This window comes from Buteo buteo, chromosome Z (assembly GCF_964188355.1).
Source record: "Buteo buteo chromosome Z, bButBut1.hap1.1, whole genome shotgun sequence".
Taxonomy (NCBI): domain Eukaryota; kingdom Metazoa; phylum Chordata; class Aves; order Accipitriformes; family Accipitridae; genus Buteo; species Buteo buteo.
This window is the reverse complement of record NC_134204.1, coordinates 22829630-22850391: the sequence shown is the minus strand read 5'-3', so window position 1 is coordinate 22850391 and position 20762 is coordinate 22829630. Positions and strand designations below refer to the sequence as shown.

Here is a 20762-nt window from a genome sequence, read left to right as displayed (position 1 = left end):
AACAAACAGCATATACAGAAGTCCCATTCAGCTAGCTGAAAATTTTACAAGATTGACTATTTGAAACATATTTTAATGACTTTCTCCTGATTAAAGTTTGAATTACTGGAGTAACAATGAGAAAAAAAAATTATCAGAAATTCAGGTCGAAAATACAGCTACAACACACTAGACATAACCTGAAAATAATGTAAACAGACATCAATATTTGAAATAGAAATAAAAAGTTAAAACAAATGCAAACTATATAGTAAAATATCCATCTTTTGAAGATGAAGCCTAAAATTAGGTCTTCACTAAGAAAACATACTTTGACCTGACACTTCCAAATATACAACACAAATATGTAAATATCTTCAGTAATTAATCTAGAATTATGTTTTTAAAGTGTAGTATATTTCTTCAGTTTATACCGCTTATCCAGCCACCCCACCCTCAAACTATTACTATATAGACAACAAAATACCTTTTATTGACAATAACCAGCTCTACCACCTTAAGACATAATAAGCTTGGTCAATTTTTCAATTTGATAGAAATTTAGTTTCCTAGTTAACCCCAGTTTCAGGTATTATCATAAAATGATACAGATTCACACTAACAAAAAATTCACTTTAATATATTCATTATACAGAATGAATACACAACTTTGTATATTAAAAAATGTCATAGGTATGAATAAAATCTGTATATTTTAAATTTTTCTTTTCTCGAGAGTTTGAACATGCTAGATATAAATATGCTCATTTTTTTTTCCAATATAATGATCAACAGAGGCAGAGTAGAAACTACATTACAATAAATAAAAGAAACATTGCTTTTTTTCCTCATTCCCCCAGATTTCTTGGCTTCATGACCTGCTAAAAACTGAAGTTTTGCTTGCATCAAGCTTGCTATGGAATTTCTACAGAAACTTATACCACTAAGTACTGCAAAATAAAAATAAATGTATGTGTAGTTTATATTGCACATATACTTGAGTTATAGGCAAAAGACTCCTACAACAGGGACACAATAATATACCTATCCATGTCAGATTTAAATGACATCTAATAAAAATCAATAAACTTCAAAACATGCAGGAAGCGAATGGTGATGCAGAACCCAAATTATACCATTTTTCCAGAATTCTATCAACCACTTGATTTTAATCAGTGAAGGTATTTTTAGAAAATTGAGTTCTTGATTTCTTGACATTTCAGATCACAGTAAAGTTAATATCAAATCAAATGAGATAAATTACAATGATGAATGTTCAAACAATATGACCTGCGCCTGACTATCAGATGCTGTTCGCTTGAGCAGCCTGATTTGGTCCAGTTCCGAGTGCCCCATTGAATTCTGAGTCAGGGACTGCACTGGGTCAGTTATGTTGTATCTGCCAGGCTGATAAAAACCATAATATTCTATTCTCTTTTCCCCTGAGTTTTCCAGCACCTTTAGTTTCTGCCTAAATTGAATAATCTTACAGGTTAAGAACAGGATCACAGCACAAGCCAGAATGAAAAAGCCTAGTAAAATGTCAAAAGCCTGATTCAGCTTTTCAACCTGTTGTGTACAAAATAGGGATGTTTTTAATGATACAGGAGCAGCATCTGTTGGAGTTAAGCCTTTTTCTTCTACGGTTCTGTTAACAGGTATAATCTGTGCTGGTATTTGCACCGGTAATGTTGATAATATTGTAGTTGTCCGCGATGGAATTTCAGCAGCATTTTCTTCATAGGGCAGCGGGTGAGCAGATGTAGCTGTAGTTCCTTCTGAGAAAGCAATAGATTTAGTTTCTGCACTGACAAACTGTTCAAATGTGTTGTGCCTGTTTCCCTTATGCCACGCCATCAGCAAAGTGGTAGAGCTGTGATGGACACCTTCGAATCCTAGACTCCACGCTGTTTCTGGGCTGGCAGTAGGGCTACTGCAGTTTGCAAACTGAGTCCACTTAATGTAATGCAAAGGTCTACCACGCATACTCAGGGGACTCTGACAATGAATTTTTACAGAAATAGGAGACGATGCTAGCCAATTAAGTAACCCAAGCATTTTGCAGCTGCAGTTCCAAGGATTATAATTTACCTGTAGATCAGTTAAAGACACTAAGGGCTTGAGCACTTCAGGTTGTAACTCTGTAATATTATTAAATGCTAAACTGAGTATTTTAAGTGACTGTCCCATTTTTTCAAAGGTACCATCACCAATACTGGTTATTTTATTTCTGTCTAGCTGCAGATACATTAAATTGTTCAATAAAGTAAAAGTGCTGGAATTTATATTTTCTAAGTCATTATAACTTAAGATTAACTGGCTAAGGTTGTTTAATCCAAAAAATCCATTTACAGCAATACATTTTAGCTTTACGTTTTTTAAAGAAAGATATCTAAGCTTGTTAAGTCCTTTAAATGCAAAAGGATGTATTGATCCAATGGGATTGTGAGACAAAGAAAGTCTTTCAAGATTTTTGAGCCTTCCAATAGCATTCGATGGCACAAGTGTCAAGTTGTTACCTTCAAGGAACAAATATGCAAGGTTTTCAAGATGATGAAATGCTGAATCTGATATCCGTGAAATCTTATTATCAGCTAGGTTAAGTGTTTGGAGACTTATCATTCCTAAGAAAGTCCCACTTCCAAGGACACTGAGACGATTTCTTTGAAGTGTTAAATATCTAACAGAAAGGAGATCACTAAATAATCCTCTGGGAACAAAAGCTATTTGATTATTCTGAAGGTATAAACAATGAAGATTGGAAAGACCTTCAAAGATTCCTGGATCTAGGCGTTTAATATTATTGTTATTTAGATGCAAGTAGCACAGTTTGGGGAGTTCCACAAAAGCTTTCGGGTGTACATACGAAATACCGGAGTTATCCATGTAGAGTGCAGCAAGCTTCTGAAAGCCTCTTAGTTCATTCGGAGTGACACGCGATATATTATTCCCACTGAGGTACACAAGAATTGTTGTTTTTGGAAAGTTCTGCGGGATGCTCGAAAGCCCTAAATTACGACAGCTAACTTGTCTCCCTGTGCAGAGCTGGCAAGCAGCTGGACAGGCAAGAGCCTCCTTCTGGAGCAGCAACAAAAGAAAACAATTAAGGATATACAGGAATGCTCCCGGGCAGGGTGGAGAACTTTGCAGACCACACATATCCCTGTTTTTGGCCTTCTCACTCATCTCTCACTTCGCTAGTAGAGATAAAAAGAAGTTTATAAATATTATTAATTTGAAAGTTTAAAGATTCTGCTTGTACAGTCTTTAAAATATAAGCATTGCTTTCAAGATTGGTATTTTATATATTCTCCTTTGATGCCAAATAAGCAGTTTAAAAATAAAACTTAAGTGTAAGTTTGAACTACACTGAAAGAATTTTCAAAATAAATGAACAATGAAACAAATGTACTGCTAACCTAGCCAGAAAATATTTAATTGGTTGCAGCATAAAAACAACTAAGCTGCCAAAATAATGGCTTCTAGTAAATTCAAAATACTGCTTATTAACTATTTTTTATACTTAAGAATGACTAGGAAATGCTTCAATAGCATTCAAGTAGAAATGCTAACTGGAAACAAGTTTCCTTTCACTGGCGGCTCATTTATAATTTTAATTTTACTTCTGTACAGCTGAGTTACATTCAAAATAAATAAAAAACAATGCCTTACCCCAAATCTGAAGTTCATTATTTCTGTTACCTTGCCGTTTTGCAGTTCACTCAGTTCAAGCTGACCAACTATACTCATCTGTGAAACCTTTGTAAAGGCAGTATTGCCACGTACTAGAGCCCTCACATTTTGCCCCAGGATTTGCAACTGTTTGCTCAGGAAACTAAGAAAGAAGTGGTTAAAGTGAGGTTGCCATGGATACAGGAAACCCTGGGACAGGAAGCCATTTTATCTGTGCTTCAGAAGTATTGTTGGAAAGGAAATCTCAATGATTTGTTTCTAGAAAACCAAGAACTATCTTAATTTTTAACTGTTGCTGTTTTGTGTTTTTTTTTTTAAACTATTGTTTTTAACTAGGAGAGCTCAAAAGAGTTTTACCTAAGTTAGGTATAACTTTTGGAATAAAGCATATCTATTTGTAACGCACTATTGCATTACCTGTAAATCCTTTATCTTTCGGCCAGAACCTGAAACGTTCTATTACATCAGTAGCAACACTCACGCTGTTCTCTCTCTGTCTGCAGAGCCGAATGGCGGCTGGCACACACGCACACACTCCAGCAGCCCAGCAGAGAGAGAGAAGAGGGAGGTCGGTCTGGAGGGCAGAGCGCCCGTGTCTCTGGCACTTCAGCAAGGCACACCCTGCCAGCAATCCCACAGAGGCCCAGGGAATCGCAGAGATGAGAAACACTTGAGGTGGTACTTGGCTGCTGCCTATTTGTTGTACTTCAGACTTGATCCAGGCACTCTGCTAAGTTGCACTTTAGGCCACTTTTTTCTAAAGCCGATTTATCCACAGAGGACTAGGTATATTGTGACAACCACACACCTCTGGTCCACAGCTTTTGTTTCCTGCAGTGTCCCTTGTGCAGATAAACACTCAGTGCAGATGTGTGCTATAAATATCTCCCTCACTTAAGTACCGGAGATACATCCTCAGTTTATCCATCACAGGGACTAAATACCTGCTAAATCCAGTCACGTCATCAAAGGGGGAAACAGGAAACAGGAAAATGAGATAGTAAATTAGGGACTAAGCCTACAAATAGCAAGGTAACTATAAAATCATGATTTGTACTGTAACAAGACCTTCTGCTCAGCAAAACGAAAGTGACAAAGCCCATCAGCAGCCATAGCCAAGTAAGAGACACAACAGCACAAGAATCATCAGGTCACTTAGGCCACAGTGATCTCACACAGGAAGCACGAGTTCACGTAAGGGGCAAAATATCACCCCAATATCTTTGTCTATAATAATCCAAGCTGAAATGCACGAAGCACATGAGCAAAGGAAGCAGAACAGACAAGGACGTGCTTCTAAAGAGGCTTTCTTCCAAATTCTGCCAAAAGTTTCTGAAGTTTTAAAAAAAAAGTTTTTGACCATATATAACTGGCTTTTTATGTTTGAAATCTGTGAAACATTCAGTATCAAGAGATATACTCCTTCAATTTTTCAACTTCAGCTGGCCAAAATTACCTAGAGGTAGGATGCAGGGGAATGTTGTTTTTTTTTAAAAAAAAAAAAAAAAGACAAAACCTAAAAGCCTTTAATTCTATAAGAGTCAATACCTCTTATAATATCTTGTCTAAAGTAAGAAATCAGCAGGACCAGCAAAATTGGTCCATGTGCCACTTTAGACAAAGCCTATAACAGTTACAACCCAGAATTTGAGCTGCATTTGGTTCTTTTTTCTGAGACCATTAAACCAACAGGAAAATTAATTGTTCTTTAGATTTAACTATTTATTTTCACATTTTATTTTTTCACAGTATTTAATATAATCATTGATATAAAGTAAAGTAAAATAAAATGGCATGTCATTTCCTTAAAGGGCAAACACTGCATAGATTTGAACAGTTCCCAGGATGATTAGGGAAGTACCCCAGATATGGGGGAGAGAACAGTAAGAGTAATTGAAAAAGATTATCCAGGTCAAATAGAGTCACGTGTGGAGAAAAACAGAGATTGACCGAAAATGAAATATTACTTCAAACAGGAAATTATCTCCAACCTAAGCTTCACTATCTATAGCCTGTTCATGCTGATATTTACGTGGGTAAAGAAATCATTAAAAATTATTTCTTCCAAGATATGCTGTGTGAAACAACCCCACAGGGCTAAAAGAAGCAAGTCCCAATCTAAAAAAAGAATTTTAAGAGACAAATATTAATAGATGTCCCTTTTTGCAAAATGCCAAAATTAACATATTTAGAAAGACTGAAGGAATTGCTGAAGCTCTATGGGATATCAGATAATATGAAAATTTAGAGAAATCAATAGAATAGTGACCAGATAAATGAAAGCTGGTGCCCAGTTAAGTGGCTGAACGTCTCTGTGGCCTTGTACTAAAGGTACTTTATCAATATTCATAACAATTTTGCTCAAATCCTAGCTGTCACTGTGGTTCTGAGTGCATTGCTGCCCTTTCCGATTCTCAGATCCTATGTACAAAATGAGGAAGAAAAATCTTAATTCAGGTCATGGCTCCTTTCAGTTTGCACTAGGAAATCTGGAGAAAGTCCTGTCTTGCACTTTGTAAATACAGCACCTGGGGGCCTGTAAAGCAGACTGGATTGTCATTTCCAGGTACTGCTCCATCAATAGCACACATTATTAAAGTATCTGAAAGCAGTATCTGTTAAGAATGAGAGGCAAAATAACATGCCACATAACTGATACCATTTTGGGGAAAGCCATAAAAAAGACCAGGATACACATACAACTTGGATCAGCTTTCTCAAGCTGGCTTGTACTTAAAACAATAAAATTCATTACTAATCGAAAACTAAGGAAAACACTTAAACAGGAAAACCCCAAACATTTCTTTCAAACAAGTTTAGTCAGCTCCAATAGTGGTATATTTTATTCACTGCAAATTTTGTTCTCCAGTGATAGAAACACCAGGTTTATATCTGAATACAACTTCACATGGCAACAGAGAAAATTATTTTTGAATCCTGAAGTGAATCTTATTTTAATATGCTAGCACTGATAAGGTTACTAATGCCATTGCTTTTTAACATATTAAAATCTAGTTCAACAGTGACTCTTTGTCAATACAAGTATGAAAGTCTGAGCAACAGCAATTTGTCAAATTGTGCATAAAATGACAGGTCAAAGTAGCTGAAAGAACATGCAAGCACTGCACCCAGTGCAGTCTTTCCAAACCACCTCTATTTTCTCACTGATCCGTGTTAGATTAAAGCCAATATAATTCAGGTTATGAATATTAGCTAGCATAAAATAGTCATCCAACTCCAATTTCTGTACAGCAGAAAAACATGCACCAAGTTCAAAAACAGGTTCTAAAGCTACCCATTTTTAAAATGTATTAAAGCCCATTTTTGAGGAGGGATTTCATTCTCATAATCACTACAAAATTACATTAAAGCTCACAAAATAGAGAAAAGTCAATTTTTAGCACTGTAACTATTCTTTTGAGCTTGCAAGAGTGAAACTATCTGTTGCCCTTGCACTGTGTATTTAGCAAGTACCTCCTCTTGCAGGTCTTCCTTCCCTCTGCTTTTATTCTCCGCAGGTGGCCTATGATACAACTTTCTTGTTTTGTTTTCAAATACCTACCACCACCTGCTCACGTCATTCTCCAGATATGACTGCAAGTCAAAGTAATTCAGCTACTAATCTACTGCTTGGGTAGCATACACATCAACATTTAATCTCATTTCACCTACCTACATCCAGTAACACCTGCCATTGACACTTTATTAATGTTATCAGACCTCAAAACCCTTTTTTGTTTTTCTCATTATCATCGAGATTATCTCAAATTTTCTGATTAACTCAAATATTGCAGATTCTTTCTAATGAATATTCCTGCCTAAGTAAAAAAATCTTGATTTGCTGCTTCAGTTACTGAAAATTTCTGTGTTCCACAGAGTGCTATTCCCCTCTCTGTATTGGGTCTGGCTGAGACGGAGCTAGTTTTCCCCCCAGCAGCCCTCAGAGTGCTGTGCTCTGTATTGGTAGCTAGACAGGTGTTGATAACACAACGGTGTTGTGGCTACTGCTGAGCAGTGCTCGCACAGCACCAAGGCTGTCTCCCCAACACTCCCCACCTCACCAGCAGGCTGGGGGTGGGCAAGATCTTGGGAGGCGACACAGCCAGGACAGGTGACCCAAACTGGCCAAAGGGATATTCCATACCATGTGATGTCAGCTCAGTGATAAAAGCTAAGCAAAGGGGGAGGAAGTGGGGGCACTCGTTATTTATGTTTGTCTTCAGAGCAATCACTACACGTACTAAAGCCCTGCTTCCCAGGAAGTGGCCAGACATCGCCTGCTGATGGGAAGTAGAGAACAAAATCTTTTGTTCTCCTTTGCTTTCGCATGTGACTTTCTTTATTAAGCTGTCCTTATCTTGACCCACGAGCCTTTTGTTATATTTTCTCTCCCCCGTCCAGCTGAGGAGTGGGAGTGATAGAACAGCTTTGGTGGGCACCTGGCACCTAGCCAGGGTCGACCCACCACACTCTCCTAATAGCAACAGTGATAGTTACAAAGGGGAGACACAGACAAAGAAATTGTAATGTCAGATTAATAAACAAGCAAAAACATTCCTGTTTAATAAACCCACAGTACTAAACATCTGTATATGTAAATATACATCACAAAATCTATTACAAAATTATGAAGCTTTGTAACTTGCTTTCCTTTTTAACTTTGGCATTTATTATTTTTGATTAAATTATCAAGCATGTTTTACAACATGCTGAGAAACAATAAGAAGTGAAAACTATAAAATTATTTTTCCCCACTGAGGATAAGAAAGTAAGTTCCCTTCTATAAATCTTATTTGGCTATAGACTCTATTAAAATAATATGACAGAAAGTTCTTATGAAGCTAAGAGCTCACTTTGAGAAATTGTTAAATTTCTCACCTAGTAATAAATAATTATTGCACCAATTAACTGCATTTGTCATGCAAACTGACAAAAAGATAGTCTTCTATGGAGTGAGCAGTAAGTCACAAAACAATAACATAAAAAGCTTGGCCATCAATGAAACCCACAGATGTGATATGCTGAAACTAACTATATTTAAAGCTTTGGCCTTTACCATTCTGTCGTGGTTTAACCCCAGCCAGCAACTAAGCACCACGTAGCCGCTCACTCGCTCCCCACCCACCCAGTGGGATGGGGGAGAAAATCAGGAAAAGAAGTAAAACTCGTGGGTTGAGATAAGAACAGTTTAATAGAACAGAAAAGAAGAAACTAACAATGATAATGATAACACTAATAAAATGACAACAGTAGTAATAAAAGGATTGGAATGTACAAATGATGCACAGTGCAATTGCTCACCACCCGCCGACCAACACCCAGCCAGTCCCCGAGCGGCGATTCCCTGCCCCCCCTTCCCAGTTCCTATACTAGATGGGACGTCCCATGGTATGGAATACACTGTTGGCCAGTTTGGGTCAGGTGCCCTGGCTGTGTCCTGTGCCAACTTCTTGTGCCCCTCCAGCTTTCTCGCTGGCTGGGCATAAGAAGCTGAAAAATCCTTGACTTTAGACAACACTACTGAGCAACAACTGAAAACATCAGTGTTATCAACATTCTTCGAATACTGAACTCAAAACATAGCACTGTACCAGCTGCCAGGAAGACAGTTAACTCTATCCCAGCTGAAACCAGGACACATTCACTGCAATATTTAGTAAACTGCTCAAACTATAAAAGCAGTAAGAAATGTACTCAATATGAATGCAATTCAGACCAAAAGGTTTAAAGAACGCAAAGCAATTTTCCAAATTTCAACCAGAATAACTAATTCACCTTCTAGAAATTGATTCGAAACCAAATCCAATTGTACAGCTTTCAGCAGCACACTGCCTGCTAGTTTAGGAGACAGGATGGGCATGCACTTGGCATTAGCAACTGATAGCTTCTAAAAATTTTACAAAGAGAGAAAACAAACAATTAGTGCATTTCTTGAAAAGTACTACAGAGAAACCCACCCCACACAATACAAAAGCTACTTCTTCCTTAAAAATACAAACATTCTTTACACTAGGCATTTCCTTAATATCAAAACCTGATGTTTCGTTTTAAACCCTCACTTTCTCATTAAATTGACTGAATATGAAATGTTAATTAAGACAATACTTTTTTGCAGAAGTTCTTGTAGTGACATGGGTTGTGTGTTAACCACTTTTGGTATCTTATCATAACACTCTGGCACTGTTAAGAGAAGTCATCAAAAATCTCAGCTACTCTCAGGCAGTCTCTAATTTTAGAGTATAGGGCAGAGAGGTAACTAGGTGTACCAAAACAGCTCAGAACAAACTCAGGTGGAAACCAGCTACAAAACTGTACTAATTTTTTTTTTTTTTAAGTTTGTAGCAATCTTGTGGTTTTTACACATTATTAATAATATGCTATACTTTAGTCACTGCTTATTCAATAATTAAGTTGCAAACATGTAAACTGCATGTTACAAAGGGCAAAGATAGAAAGTTTGAAGAAAGCTATTTAGTCCATTATCATCTTTTGCTGTCTTTTATATAATTAAAACATTCAATTTTAGGGTAGATTATATTTAGAAGAGTTTTAGGAAAGAATTCTGAAATTCTTTATATAGGCCACAAACAAAAGCAAGATATCAGCAGCAATCAATCCCTTATGACTGCAGTTTGGTTTTTGTAGCAGTTCAGCTGCCTTTAGTGACATTCATCCCTTGCCATCACTTGGTACATTTTCCCTTGTAAACAAGCCTTATGGGTCTTATGGGAAATGATAATTTGTTCCTGACCAGTCCATACTAACAATCATGTATTGGAGAAAAATTCATGGAGATTGTGAACAAGGAAGGTTTAAAGAGTGTATCCTCTTGCCAATGCTATGATGTGACATACAATTAAGGACGTCGTGGTATTACATGTAACACTCTGAATTATGCAGACTCTGATACTCAGACTAAGACCAAAGCCACATTTTTCACTGATATTATTAAAACTGCATTGTTACCTGGCAGGCAAACTAAACAAATCCAAGGCCAAACATGGATGATATCTGCAAAATCATAATTTAAAGAGCTCCTTTTAATACGAGTAGTCTATTAGATGCTTGGGTGAGCACACCTTTGACTAGAGGAAGAATTAAAAAAAAAAAAGGAGGGGAAGATAGGGAAATGGCTTCAGAGGATCATCCCTATAAAGAAAGGGGGATGTACAAGTTAGCTGTGTAACAAATTCTGTCTTTATAAATGAGGACATAACTACCCTGAAGGAGAATGTGACATGTTATTAGGCACTTTCTTGCCATTTCCTAACATTACATATAAACAACTTCTTGAGAGGAAAATTAAATTTCTAACAAAGTAACTTTAACAAATGACAGAGGAAAAACTTCTGTAATAACCTTATAAATGAAGATTTATAATTGCATACTGTAAGTACTTATACTCACAGAATGCCAATTATCTCATTGGCAGAACTCATATTGGCTGACATATCAGATTTGATACATGGTGAGGAAAAGCAGACATTCATTTACATAACAATTAGAAATGAGCAGAGCAACCTTGGAGAAACTCTTAGGCTCTTAACCTTTTCCTCACAATAGATTTTCCAGTCAAACACATTTGACTCAAAGGGGAAAAATTAACACTGGCAAGTGGAAATACTTGTGTATCACTAATTAAAAAGGAAAAAGACAAGATCAATTAAAATGGTTCATATTTCAAGCTCAGTAGAGTCTCCTCTAAATTGGAGTGGCACCACTCTACCCTGGGAGGTCCACCAGGAATGAACCTATCCTCAAGCACCAAAATAGAACAAAGTCTACCAACAGTGGACGGTTTGGAAAGCACTGACTTTGAGTAAAAGCAAACTTGGCAATCTCCCATTCAGGAATGATAGGCATAGCATTAATAACACTTACCAGCAAAAGGGGAGTACTTAGCTTTCAAAATGGTGTCAAATTCTACCTGTACTTACAGTTACGTACCACACCAACCTAAGCTAATCATTGACTCAAATTCTGTTTACATTTCCTATTAGAGACTAAAATATTCCTGTTACTCTTAAGCATCTTTCAGTATTGTGTTCTACCACGATACACAGATAAGAACTGGAAGAATAAAATGAAATCTACTTTGCTAAATAAATCATTGAAAGCTTTCAATATGCCAGAATAAGGACATTCCAGAACATTGTAATGCTGACATTATACAAAGTGACAAAAGTGCAGAAAACAAACTGCTTATTTCCAGATATATACAGGTAACGAGAAGGGGAAGAGGTACAATTTTAGCCACTTTGGTGTCAGGAAATACAAAGAATGATGAAGAAGTGTATCTCAAAATGTAGCACTTGAGATAGTGGGGGGGCCCCGCATTCTTTCCACAGTGGCCTAAAGACAAGTTAGGCTGCTGCTCCTGACCATGTTCACTGCTTTGGGGACCAAGAGCACATCTAATAAAACCCAACTACATCTACTGTACTGTACTAGAAGAGTACTCTTGAAGCTGTAGGTTCACAAACAAGCCATTAAGATTGTAGACAAACTGGAATATGACTGAACTAGACCAGGAAATTATGACATTTGTGAATGTGCACATCCAGGTTGCTGTCGCCTCTCACGTCTCACACCCTAGCTCAGATATGATTCTCCTCCACCAAACTTCAAGCCCTTTCAAGTTTTTCAAAAAACCCTCACTGTTGTAGCTATAGTGCATCTATGCATACTTCCCTTGTGTGCTGAACATGGAGACACCATTAATCCATAAGTGTATCCTTACTGCCTCAATCTTGTTACTGGACCCTACTGTTACACATCATTTTAAAGACAAAGGTCTTTATTTTATGAAGTATCAAGAGCTTTTAATGAATGAAGATGCATGTGGATAATATGAGTGGCAAACAGGCAGTGAAAGTACAAAATGTGGAACGTAATACAGATGCATATATCAGACACAAAAAATGCTAACATTGAATGGCCAGACTCAGATAGCAAACGCAGATAATTACATGGTATTTAGTTTATGCAAAAACCCCAAGTAATACCAGGAAATTACTGCTAAGTGAAAAGGTGCTACAACACACTAATCAGGAGAGAAGCAGCTATTGTTTGTGTTTTTTTAATGTGAACTTCTAAAGACTAACACAATGTGCAGCTGTGTGTTGGAAGATAAACAGGATGCTGGGTCGAAGCACTATAGGCATACATGATAAAAATGCAACAGTGCTGTTAGTACTGAAGATATGTCATTGCATGTACCTGTGGATGATACTGCCTAGACAAGAAAGCTATAGTTTGGCTAATAAACTGTCACTTTATAACCTGCTTAGTCCAACTAATTGGCCTGAGAACAACTGTGAACTACAACTGCTCTGCAGTGAGTCCTATCTTACCTGCTCTAAAATCCTTCACTCGTGACACTGTCAAAGGCGCTATATTTGAACCAGGAAAATATTTTTGCCATACTGGTTTTAAATGAATAATGATAGAAGCTTTGGCTTCCCCTAAAAAGCAGAAAGTCCCAAGTCTGCAATTATAAACATGACAACTAACTAGAAAAGTACCTAAAGGCAACGAAGTAATAGTATGGAGTTTAGAGGGAGAATAAAAAAAGTCACTCCTTAATATTTTCCCCAACATTTTATCCATAAAGCAACTCTGAGGGAAGAATAAGAACACGTTATCTTCATTCTTCCTCCAGTACTTTTGTCTATTCCCTCCCTTTCCTCTCTAAAATAACCTGATGCTCTTGGGACAGCTCCAGCTATAGGCTAGAGGAAGCAACTGGCAAAAAGAGCAAAATCTTCAGGAAGTGCTAGACACAGTGCAGATGCCTGTTTTCCCTATAGCTGAATCTTGAAAACCTGAGCTTGCCACTGGTACTACCCTTGACCATTGTACAGGAGCAAGCTGAGGGTAGAACCTCACCCTCAGCTTGGCCTTCCCAAGCAAGCCCATCTCATGGCCATCCTCAGGAGACATAATTCTGCTCTGTCTGTGCAGCTGAGAAATCTTGAACTGGCTTTGGATGTTCAAAGTAATACCTAATCAGGAACACGGTTGGCAAGGTACTCCAACAGGAAAAAATACTTCAGCTTTTCTTGAAAATGTTGTTTATATGAATCAAAATATTTTGTTTAAATACCGTATTATGTTTAAAACATTTTTGCTTAAGCTTTGCAAATGGACTTGCAGGAGAAGCCTGCTTTTGAAAAATTTTACGTTTAACAAAACTTTCAGATGTGACATGCAGCAAGCATATGTAATATAATCCCTAGGAAATGGAAAAACCAGAGTGACTCACATTGTTTGGTAGTATAAGGAACAATCACTTTCAATCAATTTCACACATTCTGTCTGAAGGTATGTTTGGCCCTGGCAGTCTATCAGTTGTATAATAAAATTTTCATAGCTTTGACATAAATATGTCCACTAAAGAGAGGCTTTTTATTTGAGAAGCAGCTTTCTTAAATGGTTTGAGTATCTGAAACATAAAGCTGTCATTTGCAGGAGGTTTTATTATGATAAGGACTGCCAGAAGTAATTGGCTCTTACAGCAGGAAGTTTGGAGCAGCTGAAGGCAGTTCAAAATAACACAGTTATCTAAAGCAATTTCTTTTTTCCTTCCTCTCTTTAAAAGAAACTTCACAGTAAGACAGACCTGTAGTTCAGCACCTCTTTAAGAACGTTTCAAATATACTCATAAGTAATATAACATTGTAATATTTACTAAAAAAACCAAAAGCTTTCTCATAAAGCAGCTGCTTGGTTCACCTTTGGCTAGATGTTTGTCCTGATGATCTAGGACAAAAAAGGAAAGCTTCTGTGCACATTAAAAGGAATGAAGCCTCTAAGTTTTATGTATAAGAGTTCCCTGATTTTTTAGGTAGTGACTACATATTCTACAGTTTTACAGATACTAACATAGCTTTAGGATTTGTGAGCAACATCTAAATTCCCATTGGACAATACTTAAGACTTCCCAGGAAATCCGGCAGACTAAACAAACTCATGCAGTCTTGTCTTCCTGACTTTCAAAGAGACAAGAATAATCTGAAGGTAAATACAGACTGAACTCTCGCCTAAACATGTGTTACACATGAATTCTAGTAGAGACAATTTAGAAGTCCATGTAACACTATTCAGCTTTTTCATTAAAAACTTTCATTTCGTATGTATATTCAGCAATGACAATGGCTAGAGAAAGGAAAATAGTAAAAGCTGCTTGTTATAAAAATCTACAATGTAAAAACTGTTTCAGTCTCTCACAGCAACTCTTCCACTTAACGTTAAAGGTGAAAACCAGGATGAAAGTTCAGATCTACCCACAACAGGAAAGAAAACTGAATGAACATTGTTCCCTTGAAGGGACACCAAAATACTAACAAGCCAACTAAAGCAACTACTTTATCATAGATGAGAGAAGCAGCTAGTTCAATATTAATATGAGAATGGACAATAAAATACGCAGTGCTGTTTTCTCACTTTTATTAAATGACATTTTCCATGAAATAGCAGAAAGGTGACTATATTGCTATGAAGCCACATAAGAAGTTAATACAATGTAGCATGAAAATTCTACATTTTTAAGTTTCTCTTGGCAAAAAAAGAGGCAACAAAACTACTTATATTCGAATACGTATGTGCGGAATTGTGAAATACCTTAGAACCATTTCAAGGGCCTTTGAAGCATTCTTATTTAAGGCATTGTGTGTTTGCTTACCTATTCAATGATGGCAGAAGTGAAAGCAACGCCAAAGCAGAAAGTTTTCTTCTCTCTGGCTGAGTGATGTTATCCATCCGATCAACCCACATTTCAATTATGTTACCAAGAATTTGGTCCAACTGCAATGGGAAACAGAACATTCTTTTTCATTAAGTACTTCAGCATATTTAGAAAATAATTTATTTTAATTTTTCTACCAACTGAATACATTATTCAACTGGAAAAGATACCATACAGTTACGTATACCTGACAGAAATAGCAAGCAACAGGTATTTGTTAAATTTTCTATGACAGTGCCTCTAGACCCTGAACAACCTCACCATCAATTAGAACCTAGAAGTTAGAAATGCATTTAATTCATAGACAGAGAACGGATTCAGAACGGTGAATTACCCAAACAGTTTTCCTGTAACTGTCTAATACACAGAAAGCATGTGAACTTACTCTGTTTTACTTTCACTGGTGACAAGTAAAAAAAAAGACTCATCTTTACCTGTTTGAAAACTCTACTACACCTAAGAAAATTACTACAATTTCATTTAAAGACATAGTAGAACACTTGTAGCAGAACACTACTGAACCTGATACACACAGGAACTCAGAGAATGCTTAGACCATTATCCCTGGTGCAAGACCCATCAAGATGGCACAAGGAAAGAAACACCCTGCAATACCATGCAAACTAATGGGGTTTATCTGGCTTATTGTGGGATGCAGTGAGAAGAGAATTTAAAGATTGTATAAAACTTCTAATGAGATGTTTTAGGGTAGTTGTGAGAACATGAAGGAGGGGAAAGGGCCCCTTTCCAAGGTGGACTGGGGAGAAAAAAGCATGGAAAACAGAGGGAGAAGTTTTTTCAGGTCAAAAGAATGCAAGATTTGCACATGCAATCCAGCTGAAACACCAAGAAAAAAATCCTTACCTCCTGACCCAATTCACAAGCCACCTGGTTCAGAAGTAATGAAAAAAACCTTGCATTTTGTAGTAGAACTCTACCCATGATCCCCAGATAAGTAGACATTACCACTGGATATCTCTGAAACAAAAGTAAACCAAGAGTGCTTAGTTTAATTAAGAGAAAAATACTTAACATATAGAGCAGAAATACATGGAAAATACTTGCATGCATCCTTTATGTATTTTATTAAATTTGAAATTACAGGTTGTCATTTAAAAGCCTCTAAGAACACAAGACAGAGCAAGCAATCATTACCAGAGTTTCTCAATTCTTACAATAGGAAAACTATGGAAATCTCAACATCATTTTCCTCCAAACAGCCAAGACAACTTGCAAGGTGATTTTACTTTAAATTTAAAAACCTGCATCTTAAGGAATAAACAGTATATTGTGCTGTTAAAAAATTACTTTCAAAATTGATTATGGTTTAAAATTACTATTTACAATTTTAGTAACATTAAGAAGTGCTTAGTATTTCTGAAGTTGTTACTTATTTCACTGAAACTATAATACCTTTGCCAATAACTTGCAAGTGTCTCAAAATTAACTGGATACAGTAATAAGCTCATTAGTTTATTATCCTTTGTTACTACTTTTAGTTTTCAAATAAGCTACAGATTTCTTTGTATTAAATTCAGCATCTAACAATTTAACAGTATGTATTTTGTAGAATTGCCTACTTGAAAAACAAAATACCAACATTTACCCTAGAACATTAACACAGATTAATACCTTTTTGAATAGGGAGCAATGAATTTGTTACAGTCTTAAATCAGAAGACATTTTAATAATCCACTCTCCAGTTTTGTGTCTTCTTAAACTGCAAACTGTTCAAACAGTCTTTTTTGTATTCTGTACAGCAAAAAGTACATTGCTAAGCAATTATTACTTGACTTAATCTTGGAAATATCTTATTTAGCTAAATAATAATGGGAGTCAAATATTGATATCTGAAAGTCTTCAGCTCTGAAAAAAGCAAAAGTTTTGATCAAAAAAATCAAAAGTGTAGAGAATTCCACCCACTGATTCTGCTGATTAATGTATTTTTTTCTCTGCTAGTACTGCAAGGTTCAACACAGATAAAGCATATTTGATCTTACTCCTTTTTATCCAACATGGAGATTTGTAGAAGGCCAAGAGACAAATACGAGAACTTAAGACATGTAAACAAGCAAAATCTTAAAGCCTTTTCTATCTCACACAAAGCATTTTCACATCCTTCAGCTCTTCATATTAGATAAATCAATTTGAAAAAAGAGGTCAGTCTTCTCCTTGTCCACTTTGCTTTTCTGTGGTGCAGGTACACTTAAAAAGGAGTAGTATAAGTGCCTCTAAAAAAACCCCAACAAAAAACTCCCAACACCTTCAAAGGATCTAACTAAGCATCAGTGTTAATAGTGTAGGAATGGCAGAATAAAATTTGTGTTGTTTTAGTAAAATAAACACTAGATGACAAAATAAGTGATGGATATGTTGCTTTATCTCTTGTGCTACTCTTACAGACTTTTAAAATAGCTGTCAAAGTTCTATCAGATGCTCTTAAAGCAAGTGAAAATGGAACATCAACACAAAAAAACCCTAGGCCAGATTACAGAAGGTACTTTCCTGTTCAAAAGGAAAAGTAGAGAGTAGTTAAAGAGTAACTCTTACCTCCCCATCTATAATCCCCCTGACTATTGATGGCAGAAGGGGTTGAAACATTTGAGGACCCAAAACAGGATTTACTTTTAGGACATTTTCCACAACCTTAAGAACAAGAGCAAATTAGACAATTAGTAAAGTACATTTTAAAATCTTACCTGAAGCTTTAAAACTACATATACTGGTCTATACATAAAGTCCTGGTAGGATATTTACCATTGAATACCAGCAAACACCAGGATTGCTAAAAGCATATTCTAGTGAAGTACTTTGCAAACCTGATCTGCATAACAGACTTGATGAAAACTGACGTGCCAAGAGAAACCCACCTAGCCAAGCACCTCCTCCTCATCAGCCTCTTCCTGGCCCCAGCAAAGTTGATGAGGTGGGTTGGAAGGAAGGACCTTGATAAGGCTCTAGGAAAAGCAGCTGGATGACATGGGTTGGCAGGGAGGAATACCAACAGTTTAAGGCTTATTTCCATATCTTTGTCCTGTCACTTTTTTGAAGATTAGGACCTACCATCTCTTTGCAGCGAATCAAGTAACCACAAGTGCTCTCAGATGTGATACTCCTGATACCCTGCTCTGGTTCCCAGTTTTTACATTCTTTAGCCTTTGCTTCTCAGCTCTTCTCTTCCCCCACGAGCTGTTCCCTGAAGCAATTTATTTTCCATGTTCTTCAGGCTTTCTTTCACCCAGCTGTTTGGGCTTTCCCCTTGTACCAAGATGAAGAGGGGAAGAGGCTGTAAGAATAATGGGCTAATACCTGTTCAGTTCTACAGGTAAGTAAAAACAGAGACCACACATCTATACACTGATTTGTATAAAGCATATAAAGATACCATAAAGGTACCTCCCTTAAACATTCTTCTCAGTTTCCACCTACTTTCAGCTCAGAGGGACTTCCACAAGGAAATACTCTTCTGTGCTCTTGTCCAGTCTCCCCTAAATCTTTTTTTTCTTTTTGATCTTTGTTCCTACTGGCTTCATTTAATGCCATCTACTTCTTGCCTTGAGACAGATGTTCAGCAGTTAAACCCTTTCAATGCCTCCCAATTTTGTAGACCTTCAATATACCGTTCTATAGACGTTAACATAACTTTTCCCTCAATCATCCTTTCCAGGTACTGGAAGTTCTTGCTAACTCATTTGTTCTTGTACAGAGTCTTTTCAAACCTTATACTGTCTGTCTTAGATAATTAGACAATCAAGTCACATCAAGCCTCAGCAATCTTGCAATAAATCATCTTATCAGTGCAAATTCGCGTTTTTCAACCTTATCCATTTATTTACTGTTATAATATTTATTTTCAGTCCAGCCAAAACTGTAGGAAAATATTTCAGAGAACACTCCTGGGTGTTTCTGTTCCCAATATTTATCTTAGGGGTTTTTTTTGTTTAACAAGTCAGCGTAGTGACACCTGACAAAACATTTTCCTTTTTGTAAAAATACTTGCATGGATTATAGCTCAGTTACCCCTCTGGACACAAGTAGGGATACTAGGAAGGTGTATACTAGGAAAGTATACTGGACAAATCTTGTGGGTAATGCAAGGCCACACTGGGAGCCAAATGGATAAATAATACTATATTAGCAGCATCATTCCACTTTAGAGATCTGATTAAAAGCTGCTGCATCAAACATTTGCCCAACTATAGACTCTAAATAAGAGTACTGATAGAGAGGAATCGACATGTTAAATTCCAGAACTAGAGTCCTTAAGCTCCTCACAGCAAGAACTACAAACGGGGAGGACTATCAACTTCTCCTGTTGTTTTCTGTCCTGGGATTCCGCAAGCAGTTGTGCAACCCGCCAAAGAGGTAAGTGGGATCTAATTTTTTTCCTCCATTGTGTTTATAATGAACTGAATTCAAGTCCAAATTTTATAAAAAACAGTTTCCAGTCCGTGCAGCCAATGGAAACATAACTAATAACACACTACAGTTACTACTCAAGTATCTTTCAGTGCATACTCCAACTTTATTTCCTGAAATTCTTCAGAAGGCACATTTAAAGTATCATGCTTAGTATTTCAAAAGCTTATGAATTTCATACCATCTCTTTCCTAATACCATTTGAAGTTTATGTGAAAACAGTTTCTTAGTAATTTGAAGGTACTGAGTACTTTGAAAAACTCTACTTAAGCAGTTGTTGCCATTACAATAGCAACTTATGCCAAAGGCAAAGACTCTTTGAACACTATGTCATGGTACAAGTGCAGGTACGCTACACAAAGGACTGTGATAGAGAGCACATACATCCAACATTCAATAAAGATTGGAAAAGCTTGGCTCTACACCTATTAGGTTCTAGCAGTCATACAGAAATGCAGAAAAAATAGAAAGTGAACCTTGATCATTTGGTGCTTATTTTATCATAAAATCACCTTAATAGTTTTTATAATAATACACATACATATGCAGACTTACTACTTAACCCTTATCTTGCCAGTTTTTCAAATGTGACATTACAAAAATGGAACTATGATTATTTTTCTTACTGGTATCGAATACTGACAAGGAAAACTAATATTAAAAGAATTAGTAGATATAACATTATTAATGTTTGTATTGCAAAGGGATCAATACTGGTTGATAGGGTACAGACAAAACTCAGATTTGGATGGCTGGATAGAGCAATTAGATAATTATCTTTGCACATTTTTATTAGGAACACTCCAAATGAACACAAATTAACACACAAGTATGATTTTGATTTTACGGTTGAATCATTTCTTAATGTTGTATTTTTGTCTGAACAATGAAATTTTTTCTGAATTCTGAACCAAGCTGAAAACTG

General features: G+C 36.6%; 2 protein-coding genes across 8 annotated transcripts in view; both read right to left on the bottom strand.

Moving 5' to 3' along the window:
- Positions 1-20762, bottom strand: part of IPO11 (importin 11) — a 106543-nt gene that overhangs the window by 18853 nt on the left and 66928 nt on the right. For all 6 annotated transcript variants that reach the window (XM_075019779.1, XM_075019784.1, XM_075019783.1 and 3 more), the window contains 3 exons: positions 17969-18064; positions 16283-16396; positions 15356-15477 (listed from right to left, as the gene is read on the bottom strand). In XM_075019779.1, the coding sequence (XP_074875880.1) occupies positions 15356-15477; positions 16283-16396; positions 17969-18064 (332 nt within the window). The remainder of the gene's footprint in view (positions 1-15355; positions 15478-16282; positions 16397-17968; positions 18065-20762) is intronic.
- On the bottom strand, positions 592-4492 carry LRRC70 (leucine rich repeat containing 70). 2 transcript variants are annotated; one of them, XM_075019790.1, is made up of 2 exons: positions 3652-4492; positions 592-3176 (listed from the first exon to the last, which is right to left on the bottom strand). In XM_075019790.1, exon 2 carries the CDS (start codon positions 3163-3165, stop codon positions 1240-1242), a length of 1926 nt encoding a protein of 641 aa, XP_074875891.1. In that variant the 5' UTR covers positions 3166-3176; positions 3652-4492; the 3' UTR covers positions 592-1239. The 2 variants fall into 2 exon arrangements, with proteins under 2 accessions (XP_074875891.1, XP_074875892.1); XM_075019791.1 differs by having other exon boundaries at positions 592-3057; positions 4090-4491.